Source organism: Rhinoderma darwinii, chromosome 4 (genome assembly GCF_050947455.1).
Source record: "Rhinoderma darwinii isolate aRhiDar2 chromosome 4, aRhiDar2.hap1, whole genome shotgun sequence".
Lineage (NCBI taxonomy): Eukaryota > Metazoa > Chordata > Amphibia > Anura > Rhinodermatidae > Rhinoderma > Rhinoderma darwinii.
Window position 1 is genome coordinate 3,552,529 of NC_134690.1, and position 13,454 is coordinate 3,565,982.

The 13,454-nt window shown below is 42.5% G+C and overlaps 1 protein-coding gene across 1 annotated transcript in view; it reads left to right on the plus strand.

Moving 5' to 3' along the window:
• Positions 1-13,044, plus strand: part of LOC142759104 (vomeronasal type-2 receptor 26-like) — a 31,335-nt gene extending 18,291 nt beyond the window's left edge. The window contains exons 4-6 of the mRNA XM_075860972.1: positions 10,252-10,467; positions 10,619-10,742; positions 10,863-13,044. Coding sequence (XP_075717087.1) covers positions 10,252-10,467; positions 10,619-10,742; positions 10,863-11,770 — 1,248 coding nt within the window. The 3' untranslated portion in view covers positions 11,771-13,044. The remainder of the gene's footprint in view (positions 1-10,251; positions 10,468-10,618; positions 10,743-10,862) is intronic.
• The last annotated feature ends 410 nt before the right edge of the window (positions 13,045-13,454 follow it).

The following is a 13,454-nucleotide window of genomic DNA, read 5'->3' on the forward strand; positions in this document are numbered from 1 at the left end:
CAGGTTGCACCCTTGCACTGTCTATGGGGGTAATGTGTGTTATTACTTACAGGGGGCTCTGTAGCAATATCTACATGGATGTGTGTGGCACTATCTACAAGGGACACTGTGGCACTATATACAGGAAGCAGTATGTGGCACTATTTCATTGAGGCAGTGTGGGACACTATCTACAAGAGGCACTGAGTGTGGCATTATCTACAGTGGGCAGTGTGGCACTATCTACAGTGTATGTGGCACTATCTACATGGCACTGTGGCACTACCCACCTGGGCAGTGTGGCCATGCATACATGGGAATTGAGGCACTGCCTGCATGGGCACTGTTGCACTTACTACCTGGGCAATGTGTGTGACACTACCTATATGGGCACAGTGTGTGGCAATAACTACATGGGCACTGTGTGTGGAACTACCTACATGGGCACTGTGTGTGGCACTACCTACATGAGCACTGTGTGTGGCACTGCCTACATGGGCACTGTGTGTGGCACTACCTACATGGGAACTGTGTGTGGCATTACCTACATGGGCACTACCTACATGGGCACTGTGTGTGGCACTACCTACATGGGCACTGTGTGTGGCACTATCTACATTAGTGTTTTTTTTTTAAAAGCAGTTCAACGTCACTAACCTGATAAATAAATGTTTTTGGTATAAGTGATATTTATACAGAGCAAATCATTTACTTGTAAGTGCAGTAGAAATAATTAATTCATGAATGCCGCTCATTCTGAGGAAATGAATCATTAAGGCCCCATGCACACGACAGCAAAAAACCTCCGTTTTTGCGGACTGCAAATGCGGTCCGCAAAAACGGAGCCATTCACTTTCATTGAACGCTGACACCTTTCAGTAGCACTATGGAAGGGTGTCAGTGCCGTGGAAATGTTCCGGGAATTATGGAACATGTCCGTTCTTTCGCATTTTGCGGGCCGTGCTCCCATACTTTGTATGGGAGCACGGCCCGAAAATGCGGCTGTCAGTCAGCGGCCGGCCATGCCCGCGATCGCGGACAGCAATTGCGGGCACGGTCGTGTGCATGGGGCCTAATTCTAAGGAACTTGTTCACAATGATAGCAGTGAGGAAATAAATTGGTGACGTCCTTCATTCTGTGGAATGATAGGGGTCAATTGTGGGCTTATGTAAGGCGGGAGGGTGTCAAATGTTGGACATGTTGGTAATAGTGCATTTCCTTCTGAAATACTGGGGACAATGGGTCGTTCCAGACATTGTTCTGATGAAAAACCGGCTTTGATTAAAAAGTTGATTGGAGAGGGAAAAACATAAAGAGAAATGCAGCAAATTATCGGCTGCTCAGCTAAAATCATCTCTAATGCCTTGAAATTGCCACCATAACTTGAAAGACGCGGAAGGGAGCGCCAAAACCGGAAAGATGCGGAAGGGAGCGTCAAAATCTGAAATACACGGAATGAAGCGCCAAAACCTGAAAGACATGGAAGGAAGCGGGGAACTACTGATCTAATGGATGGAAGAATAGCCAAAATGGTAAAGGCTCAGCCAATGATCACCTCCAGAAAGTTGAAAGAAGATGTGAAGTTACCAGTGATCTGCTCCAATCACGAGACGATTAAGTGAAGTCAAGTTACCAAGAACTCCCCGCAAAAAAAGACACGTCCTAAATAGGTTTAAATCTGCCAAGGAACACATTGACTGGCCCAAAGAGAAATGGCGCAACATTTTGTGAACTGATGAAAGCAAAATTATTCTTTTTGGTCCTAGTGTCTGCAATTTGTCAGACGACCCCCGAGCACTGACTACAAGCCACAGTACACTGTGAAGACAGTAAAGCAAGGTGCTGCAAAAATCATGATATGGGAATGTTTCTCATACCATGATGTTGGGCCTATTTATCATATACAAGGGATCATGGATCAGTTTGAATAATTAAAAAATACTTGAGGAATTATGTTGCCCTATGCCGAAAAAGAAATGCCCTAGAAATGGCCAAAAACTCACCAGAAAGAGAACAACATCTTGTTTCCAGACCAACAGGATTGAGGTAATGGAGTGGCATTCCAATCCCCCGACCTCAATTCCATAGAGAACTTATGGGGTGACATAAAAAATTTGGTTTATGAGGCAAAACCCAAAAATGCAAAAGAACTGTGGAATGTCGTCCAATCTTCCTGGACTGGATATCTGCTCAGAGGGGCCAGAAGTTGTGGACTCCATACAACACAGATGTCAAGAGTTCTCAGAAACAACGGTGATGACACCAAATATTACTTCAGTAAAGTGAAATCTCAAACATTTTTTCAGTTTCTACATTACATTTTTATGTTTTTAAAGAAACATGCCGGCACTGCTATTTTTTTGAACAGCCTAATATTCCTTTTCTTTACTTTCTATAAAGTCTTAACAGAAATGGGAGAAATTTTGTTATTGTTGTGATTTGGAAGTGAATGTATCAGATTTTCAATGCATTTAGGCAAATACAATTTATTACAATGATTTTGCAATTTGTTTGATTTTTTAAACTCACTGCTATTTTTTTTAAAACTACTGTACATATGCAATGTGTGGCACTATCTATAGGGGCAGTGTGCAGCACTATTTATAGAGGGCACTGTGTATCACAAACTAAAGGGCCAGTGTGTGGCACTATTTGCAGGAGTCAGTGTGTGGCACTATCTACAAGGGACACTCTGGCACTAGCTATAGGGTGCAGTGTGTGGCAAAATCTACAGAGGGCACTCTGGCACTATTTAAGGTAGTAGTTTATTGTACTATCTGCAGGGGGTAGTGTGGCACTATCTACAAGGGACACTACGGCACTATCTACAGGGAGCAATGTGTGGCATTATCTACAAGGGACACTGTGGCAGTATATACAGGAAGCAGTGTGTGCCACTTTCTACTGGGGGCAGAGTGGGGCACTATCTGCAAGAGGCACTGAGTGTGGCATTGTCACGTTGGGTTCTTGGACCCACTGGGCCATACCGACTTGGCGGTATGTCAGCTGGCCAACAGGTTGCAGGTTACAGTCTATAGTTCATATAGGGTACCTGTGGCAGCTCTAACAGTAGCAAGGCAGGCTCGGCTGGGACTAGGCAGCAGATAGACGTCAGGCGTGGTGTAACAGACAGGCATGGTATACAGCACAGCATGGCTACAGGTCAGCACAGCACTTGACAAGGATAGCACGGGATACAGGTTACAGGATACAGGAAAAGGGAACACTGGGAACTGGGAAACATTAGAAGACCATTTGCATAGACAAACTAGGGTAAGACAACAACGCTCAGGCATTGGAGGAAGGGGCTGGGCCCTTCTTTTAGTACAGGGTGCTATGGGCTAATTAAACATAAAAGTGTGGTGTGCACGCTGCCCCGTTAAGAGCGTGCACGAGTGTGCGCGCCCACCCTTTGGGACCCGGCCGAGGTGAGCGGAAGTGAGCGCTGGTGTCTCCTGAGGAAGAGACTGGGGCCATCGCTCGCAGATCCATAGCTGCGGGTGTCAGGAGATGAGTGAACCTGACGACCCGCGGCCACGGGCATGACAGGCATTATCTAGCCGGATTTTTACGCTACCAGTAGTGTCAGAACATATCCACTAGCCTAGCCCTTTTTTGTTTTAGAGCTTGTAAAATAAAGGACTTGGCTGGTGGATAAGTCATGGTGTAAAAACCAGAAGGTAGTGGGAGCATGGCGAAAATAACTTGGTTTGAAAAGTATACATTTGGAAACCACTTTTAAAAATCATGCATTTGCCCCATGTCCTACAAAAGGACCTTCAGACATAAGGACATAAGACCATGTAGGCAGGTCCTTAAACAAGAGAGTAGAGCAGCAAGACTACATATAAAAGAGTTTAAGCTGCTAAGTATATTGGGGCCGGTCTGGGTTCTGTATAAGTTTAGGGGGTCTGCATTTAGTAACTCAAGTCTGAAGCGCGTATTAGTTTAGGGGACAGGTTTGGGGGTCCGTATTTAGGGATCTGGGGTCTGTATTTAGATGGACTGGTCTGGGGTCTGTATTTATTTTGGGTGCTTGTTCTGGGTCTGTATTTGTTTAGGGGACTCTGATCTGGGAACTGCAATAGTTTAGTCTGGGGTCTGTATGTATTCTAGAGTCTGGTCTGGGGTCTGAATTAATGTATGGGCCTGGGGTCTGAATTTGATTAGGGATCTGGTCTGGGTTATGGAACAATTTAGGGGGTTTGGTGTCTGAATGTTTGTGTTTCTATAGAGGGGTGGGGAACCTCCGTCACACGGGCCGTATAAGGCCTGAGGGATCATTTGGTCCGGCCAGCCTCAAACAAGAGTGGATCAGTCTGGACACCTGACCTGAATCAGTGATGTGAGGTCAGGTGACTGGACTGTGCTGGCCCAAGAGTTGACCAGTCCGGTCACCTGACAGGAGTCAGTGATGTGAGGTCAGGTGACCGGACTGGTCCAGTCCCGGGCCTGCACAGTCCAGTCATCTGACCTTATATCAGTGATGTGAGCTCAGGTTACTGGACTGGTCCACTCCTGTGACAGCACGCCCCGAGGTCACTCTGACTGCCTTTTTTCCTTCTGTGGCCAAGAGCAGATCATGGAGACCACAGTACTAGGGCATTGCTGTATTTGTATATAAAGCTACATCCATGTACGCAGCTCTCAGGGTGAGCTGTGTATGCAGAAATCTTTATATGCACCTCATTTTGAGTGTTTTATACACAGACTTTCATGTATGCAGTTCTCCGGATGAGTGACGTGAGGTCAGGTGACTGGACTGGTCCAATCTCGGCATAGCACGCCCGACCTCACGCTGCCGCCATGTCATTCCCTCCTTGGCCCCGTCCGCACACCCTACTTAAAGTGACGTCCAAGTGATTTAAAGGTTTTTTTTTTCCATCAAGGACCTTTATGATATATCCACAGGATATGTAATAAATGTCCGATAGATGCGTGTCTCTCCTCTGGGTCCCAGATCTATCTCTAGAACGGGGCCCCTAAACTCCGTTCTACTTCTTTGTGTTCTGCTGGAGCTTGTGAATTCCATCCATGAAGAAGAAAACAGCGTAGCTCGCCGAGCTAAGCTAAACCCTAAGTCCCATAGATAGGTACGGAAACAGTGTACGCTGCTTCTGTTACTGCCATTCATTACTTTTGAATACTGTGGTAGCTCCATTTTTCTACCTCCTGATTCTGGGGAAGTTTGACATGTTATCTATTAGGCTAGTTATTCCTGGTTACCATGCTAGGTTGCATTCTTCTAGTCTGTGACTACATTCCTTATACACTGATGATGTAGCATGTGTGAGAATTGCCTTAGCAAACATTCATTCACTTAGACAGATACGCAGCATTGATTCAAATGAAAAGTACTTGTAAATTTAAGCCATGCCAATGCCTGTGTTTCCATCTTAACCCCTTAGTGACCAGCCCATTTTAGGCCTTAATGACCAAGCTATTTTATTCGTTTTTCTATAGTCGCATTCAAAGAGCTATAAAGTTTTTATTTTTTCGTCTACATAGCTGTATGAGGACTTGTTTTTTGCGGGATTAGTTGTGCTTTTTAATAGCACCATTTTTGGGTACATATAATTTTTATATTAACTTTTATTAACCTTTTTGGGGGGGATTATAAAAAAAAACTGCAATTCCGCCATTGTTCTATGCGTTTTTAAATTGACGCCGTTCACTATGCGACGTAAATAACATGTTACCTTTATTCTATGGGTCGGAACGATTACGGCGATAACACATATGTGGAGTTTTTTTTATGTTTTACGACTTTTGCACAATAAAAACACTTTTGAACTAAAATTATTTGTTTTTGCATCGTCGCTTTCCAAGAGCCGTAATTGTTTTATTTTTCCATCAATGTAGTGATTTTTTTGGGCTTGTTTTCTGCGGGACAAGACGTAGTTTTGAATGGTACTGTTTTGGGGTACATGGGACTTATTGATTAATTTTTATTATGACTTTTTTGGGGGGCAATGGAAAAAAATTGCAATTTCGCCATAGTTTTTGGCGTTTCTTTTTTAGGGTCTTCACTTTGCGGTTTAAATTACATATTAACTTTATTAGTGGAGTCATTACGGTCGCGGCGATACCACATATGTGTACTTTACACTTTTACTAAATAAAACCACTTTTTATGGAAAAAAATGGTTTTATTTATTTTTTTACTGCACTTTTTATTAATAATCTTTATTTCACTTTGATGACTGATTTTATTAGTCCCACTCGGGGACTTTACTGTGCGATATTCCGATCGCTGCTATAATGCTCTGGTATACTTCGTATACCAGAGCATTATTGCCTGTCAGTGTAAATCTGACAGGCAATCTGTTAGGACGTGCCTCCGGCGCGTCCTAACAGGCATATGTCCAGGGCAGACCTGGGGGCTTTTATCAGGCCCCCGACTGCCATGACACCCCATCGGAGACCCGCGATTGCATTCGCGGGCCGCCGATGGGTGACAGAGGGAGCGCACTCCCTCTGTAAACAAAGTTAAATGCCGCGGTCGCTATTGACGGCGGCATTTAACGGGTTAAACGGCCGCGATCGAAGTAAACTTCGATCGCGGGCGTTGGAGCAGGAGCTCAGCTGTCATCAGACAGCAGAGCCCCGGCTCCTGCCTGCACGGGAGACCCGTGCAGGACTTAGACTAGGCTGACGTGAAAAGGCGTCAGCCTAGCCTAAAGCCCAGTAGTGAATCACGTAAAAAGGCGTATTAGTGGTCACTAAGGGGTTAAATTCTATGTATTGTGTATTTTGACACTACCATCTGGGGTGTTTATACTATTATATACATGGCCCCTATACAGACCTGATTTTGGTTCCTCTGTAGTTTTTTATATGTCATCATCTTTTAAATTGTTATAATAAAAATTATATTTTCTATTTTTCAATAGTCGTGTCCGACTCCTTTTTCTCTGTGTGAATATATGGGAGTTACGTACCTCAGCGAGTCACGCTGATTCCTTCTTCTATATGGTCGAAAATCAGTGCACACCAATTTCTGCCAATCACCTGTGGGGTTAATATGCTCACTACACCACTAGGTGAATACCTTGAGGGGTGTAGTTTCCAAAATGGGGTAATTTCTGGGGGGGGGATCCACTGTTTTGTTCCCACAGGGACTTTGCAAATGCGACATAGCGACCAGAAACCAATCCAGCAAAATCTGTACTCCAAAAGCCAAATGGCGCTTCTTCCCTTCTGAGCCCTACTCTGATCCTAAACAGCAGTTTATGACCACATATGTGGTATTGCCGTACACAGGAGAAGTTGCTTTACAAGTGTTGGGGTGCTCTTTTTCATTTATTTGTTGAGAATATGAAACATTTTCAGCTAAAACTACGTCTTATTGAAGAAAAATGTTTTTTTTTATTTTCACTGCCCAATTCTAATAAAATCTATGAAACACCTGTGGGGTCAAAATGCTCACTACACTCCTAGATGAATTCCTCAAAGGGTGTAGTTTCGTGAATCGAGTCACTTTTGGGGAGTTTCCACTGTACTGGTACCTTAGGAGCTTTGCAAATGTGACATGGTGTCAAGAAACCAATCCAGCAAAATCTGTGCTCCAAAAGCCAAACGGCGCTCCTTCTCTTCTGATCCTTGCCGTATGCCCAAACAGCAGTTTATGACCACAAATTGGGTATTGCCGTACTCCAGAGAAGTTGCTTTACAAATGTTGGGGTTCTTTTATTCCTTTATTTGTTGATAAAATTAAAAATTTTGAGCTAAAGCTACGTCTTATTGAAGAAAAAGGAATTTTTTTATTTTCACTGCCCAATTCTAATAAAATCGATGAAACACCTGTGGGGTCAAAAATGCTCACTACACCCCTAGATGGATTCCTCAAGGGGTGTAGTTTTCTCAATGGAGTAATTTTTTGGCGTTTTCACTGTTTTGGTCCCTTAGCGGCTTTGCAAATGTGACGTGGTCTCCGCAAACCATTCCTGCTAAATTTGAGCTCCAAAAGCCAAATGGCGCTCTTTCCCTTCTAAGCTCCGCCGTGTGTCCAAACAGCCGTTTATGACCACATGCGGGGTATTGTTTAACTCGGGAGAAATTGCTTTACAAAAGTAGTGGTGCATTTTCTCCTTTTAGTCCTTGTGGAAATTAGAAAATATTAGCTAAACCTACATTTTCTTTGAAAGAATGTAGATTTTCATTTTCACGGCCTACTTCCAATAATTTCTGCAAAAAACCTGCGGCGTCAAAATGCTCACTATACCCCTAGATAATTTCCTCAAGGGGTATAGTTTCCAAAATGGTGTCACTTTTGGGGGGTTTCCACTGTTTTGGTGCCGCAAGAGCCTTTCAAACCAGACATGGAGCCAAAATATTTTCTAATAAAAAGGAGGCCCCAAAATCCTCTAGGTGCTCCTTTGTTTCTGAGGCTGGTGTTTCAGTCAATAAGTGCACTAGGGCCACATGTGGGGTATTTCTAAAAACTGCAGAATCTGGGCAATAGATATTGAGTTGCAGCATTTCTCTGGTAAAACTTTCTGTGTTACAAAAAAAATTGATGAAAAATGCATTTCTGCAAAAAAAAAAAAGAAATTTGAACATTTCACATCTACTTTGCCTTAATTCCTGTGAAACATCTAAAGGGTTAATAAACTTTCTAAATGCTGTTTTGAATACTTTGAGGGGTGAAGTTTTTAAAATGGGGTGACTTATCGAGGGTTTCTAATATACAAGGCCCTAAAATCCACTTCACAACTGAACTGGCCCCTGTAAAAATAGCCTTTTGAAATTTTCTTGAAAATGTGAGAAATTGCTGCTAAAGTTCTAAGCCTTGTGATGTCATAGAAAAATAAAGGGATGTTCAAAAAACGATGCCAATCTAAAGTAGACATGTGGGTGATGTTAATTAGCAACAATTTTGTGTGGTATTACTATCTGTCTTACAAGCTGATACATATAAATTTAGAAAAATGCAAATTTTTGCAATTTTTCGCTAAACTTTGGTGTTTTTCACAATTAAATACTTAATGTATCGAGCAAATTTTGCCAGTAACATAAATTCCAATGTGTCACGAGAAAACAATCTCAGAATCGCTTGGATAGGTAAAAGCATTCCGGAGTTATTACCACATAAAGTGAAACATGTCAGATTTGAAAAAATTGGCTGTGTCCTGAAGGCCAAAACAGGCTGTGTCTTGAAGGGGTTAATTAAATGTTTAACAAAATATAGCAGGCAAATTTTTAAGTTGATAATTTTGTATGGCCCGCGAATGATGTTATAAATATCCAAATGGCCCTCGGCAGAAAAAAGGTTCCCCATCACTGATATAGACGCTGGAAATGGCTGCAGTAGTGAGGGGAAAAGAGGTCTCGGCAGAAAATGCTGCAGTGGTCAGGAGAAGATGCCCTAATGGTTTGAATCAGATGGAGAAGAAAATAAAAAAGAATGATTCCCATCAGAGAAGATGTCACTTGTGAGTCACTGAATTTATAGAGGTGCGGTCACCTCTCCTGACATGTCTGTTAAAGGAAATACTTGTATTCCACAAAGTCTTTGTGTAGTCCAGGGCAAATAGACAAATGTGTGTTACCATTCCCATTGTCAAGAGGATGTGTCCCTACACAGTGCGACACGGTCAGCCATGCTTGGAGACTGTCAGTATGTAGGGATACAGCTCTTTCAAAAGCGGAGTCGTAACACATATACTTGTCATTGTTCACACAGAAAGATGGTATTGACTGTAGACAAGTCATGGCGGGGCGGCGGTGGAGAATGAGAGCCTAGTTTGGAAAACAGCCAATGGCCTATGGTCTACTTAATCCACCATTGGTATTAGCCCAGTGGTCCTCGGTGTTCTCCAAGATAGCTAAAGTTATAGTAGTAGCGGGGGGCATGTCCTAGAATGGGATGCGGACGTATATGCAGTCGCAGAGCTCAGACAATCCCTTACACTAAGCCCTATCCAGCGACATGTCCTACCAGATAAGCAGCCTCTGCCTGTCAGTGTACCGGTCGGAGCCTGGTGACATACCGCTATCACTGCCTTGCAGAGGTGGCTGGATGAGGTTCGCTGGTGTCATATTTTAAGGTATCTCATTGCCAAGACCAGATTTGACTTTCATGTTTTGACATGGACAAACCAGTGGCTTCTTTATTGTCCAGATACTTTACAGTAAGTCTTATGGGACATGTACAGTTCCCCTCTGGTTTATCAGCGACTCTTTGCACTTCAGTAGAAAAAGACATTAAACATGAATGTGAATGGTTTTCTGGAAATAACAAGACACATTTGCTTCTTTCATTCTCACAGCTTCACCATTATCTGGGAAGCCAAAAAGATATTAATGGAAATCGTCTCTTCTATGAAAATGGAGATTTCGCTGCACAATATTCCATTGTGAATTGGCTCATTTTAAAGAACGGATCGCTTGTATTAATATATGTTGGATCTACAAACCCAATACAAAATCATTCTACATTTAATATCAACGTAGAGAGGATCTTCTGGAAGAACAACATCAAAAAGGTGAGATGAAGGCGGCTCTGGGTCAGTGTAGGATGTGCAGTAGACTATTTATCTTTCCATCATAGATGATCAATGTATTATGTTCTCAGGATCTTAGAAGGATCTTAGAAATATCTACGCAAACAATAAGTTCTGATTGTCTTTTCCTTAGGTCCCCCAATCTCAGTGTTCAGAGAATTGTTTACCAGGAACCCGGAAAGTCTCAAAGTCCAGAATCTATTCCTGCTGCTATGATTGTGTCCAGTGCTCCCCGGGAGAAATATCCAACTTGACAGGTATGAAGACATTAGAAATAGGTGTTCTCCACTGATCATTATGGAGGGAAGGTATATTGACCTCATTTTGGATACTGAATATTCAGTGGTATTGAGGTTTTTTATTCTTCTATTTCCCAGACAGTGAAAGCTGCATGAAATGTACAGACCTCGACTGGCCCAATGAGAAGAAGGATCGTTGTGTTCCCAGATTGCTGGAATTTCTCTCCTACACAGATGACACAATCGTCCTAGTTATTTGTCTGGTTTCTATTATATTTTGTTTTCTTACATTCATGATTCTTATGACTTTTATTTTGTACCAAGACACGGCCATTGTGAGAGCCAATAACAGAAACCTGAGCTTCCTTCTCTTGGTCTCCATCATGCTGAGCTTCCTCTGTGTCTTCTTGTTCCTTGGACGTCCAGTGGACATCACTTGCCTGCTACGTCAGGTCTCATTTGGAATCCTCTTCTCAGTAGCCGTTTCTTGCGTCTTGGCCAAAACCGTCATGGTTTGCATCGCTTTCAGAGCCACCAAGCCTGGCAACGCCTGGAAACGCTGGATTGGAAGCAAGTGGTCAAATTCTCTGGTGTTGTTCTGCTCATCCATCCAAGTAATAATCTGTATGGGTTGGTTGACTCTAGCACCTCCCTTCCCGGAGCTGGACATACACTCCTATCAGGGAAAGATCATTGTGCAGTGTAATGAGGGCTCGGTTATTGGGTTCTACTCGGTCCTGGGTTACATGGGGGTCTTGGCGGCTGTTAGTTTTATTACAGCTTTTTTTGCTCGTACGTTACCGGACAGTTTTAATGAGGCCATGTACATCACCTTCAGCATGCTGGTGTTCTGCAGTGTCTGGGTAGCCATGATCCCGGCTTATCTAAGTACCAAAGGGAAATACATGGTGGCTGTGGAGATATTTGCCATATTAACCTCTAGTGCTGGACTTTTAGGGTGTATATTCTTCCCAAAATGCTACATTATCCTATGGAGACCAGAACTGAACTCAAGAACACATTTACTGGAGGGAGGAACCAGATGAGATAATTGTTTAGTCTGCACTTTCAGATGATGATGGATGATGATGAGACAACATAGAGAACATGTGGTTTATATAACTATGATAAATATAATGTTTTAGCTTCACCCCATAAAACGTATTCTCTATGATAGGCTTGGAAGGCTCTGGACAATATTTGGACATGTTGGTTTTTTACATAGCTCTGTAATTTGTATTTTAAACATAACTTTTCTATTGGGAAAAACACAAGAGTTCAGTTCTGGTTACCAGGTTTAGTGCAGCGTGTCTCTCTTACATTCAAGGGATGTTTGTGATTGTTAAAGTTTTTCTGAGATGTGTTTAGGGAATTTTTATCATAATGACACTAGGTGGAGTTTCGTACTATTTGTGTTTTGTACTCCTTAGTTGCGTTGGCGGTGGTCTGGTGTGGGGCGTGGAGTGTAGGTGTTATGCTCAGTGTAGGGACTAGTGGTTGGTGGCAACACACCAGCTGGTCAACTAGTAGTTTTGGGAGGGGAGAAGGTTTGGGAGGAGAAGGGAAGGAGAGGTATGTTTTTTTTCCTATTATGATAGATGTTGATAAATATTTTATCATGGAAAGTGCGCGGTCCGGGCAGTAGACTATATATAGGGTTACAATATTTGAATTAATAAAACACTACCTTCCGACCATAGTTTGCCTCCAGGAGACACACCTGACAAGGAAGAGAGTTTCCCCAATGTCCAAACGATAGATAATTCAACTATTAAATTCTTGTTACACAAACTCCTCCAGAGGGGTGAGTGTATAAAGACATCTGGATATCAAGTGTCAAGTTATTTCACAATTAATATATGATGAGGGCCGGTACATTTTCTTGTTCTGCAACCCAGAGGGTACAAAGTGTGTTATGGCTTGTGTTTATGTGGCCCCTTCGCCCTTTGCTTCTACGGTCCTTGTGAAGCTACAACTATTTCTAAAGGACAAGACCACACATCCACTTATAGTGGGAGGCAACTTTAATAATGTTTTGGATGAGGAGAGGGATAGGTGAAGGCTGGGGGGACTTTGCATTAGGATGCATTTCTCTTCTTTGGAAAATATGATGGTGGAGTATGGCTGGTGAATAGATTGATGTTATCCTGTTTTAACAAATCTCATGAGGTCTTTTCACGTATCGACATGGCCCTAGTAAATATTTTTATGACACCTTATATTAAAAATATGTCCTATGAATCTAGAGTTATTTCCGACCACTGCCCTCTACTGGTAACATTAGAACTTGGTAAAACTTATGTTAAATCACAGTTTAAGCTGAACATCTACTGTATGAATTTAAATACCAATATGGGAGGATACCCCTAGACAAATAGTTTATTGAGATTATTGGTCTTTATTAGCGTTCTGCTCATCAAGAAAATAGTAGAATGTAAAATATCAAACGCTAATGAAGAGACTCCGCGTAAATGTAAACTCAATAAGGCGGAAATTCACTTTTTTGACATGGGTTTCCTATATTGAGTTTTTGGATTTTCTCTTGTAGAGGCAGGTATGATGAAGCGGGAGGCTAGGTAAGTTCCTGGTTAATATGTTTGGGAGCAGGCTGGTAGACACAACATCTTGGCAATAAGCGATAGGGACAATAAAGTTCATAACAATAGGGATAAGATTGCTTTGGTTTTTGTCAGAGAACTATACATGACCTGGGTGCTAGATATAAACAAG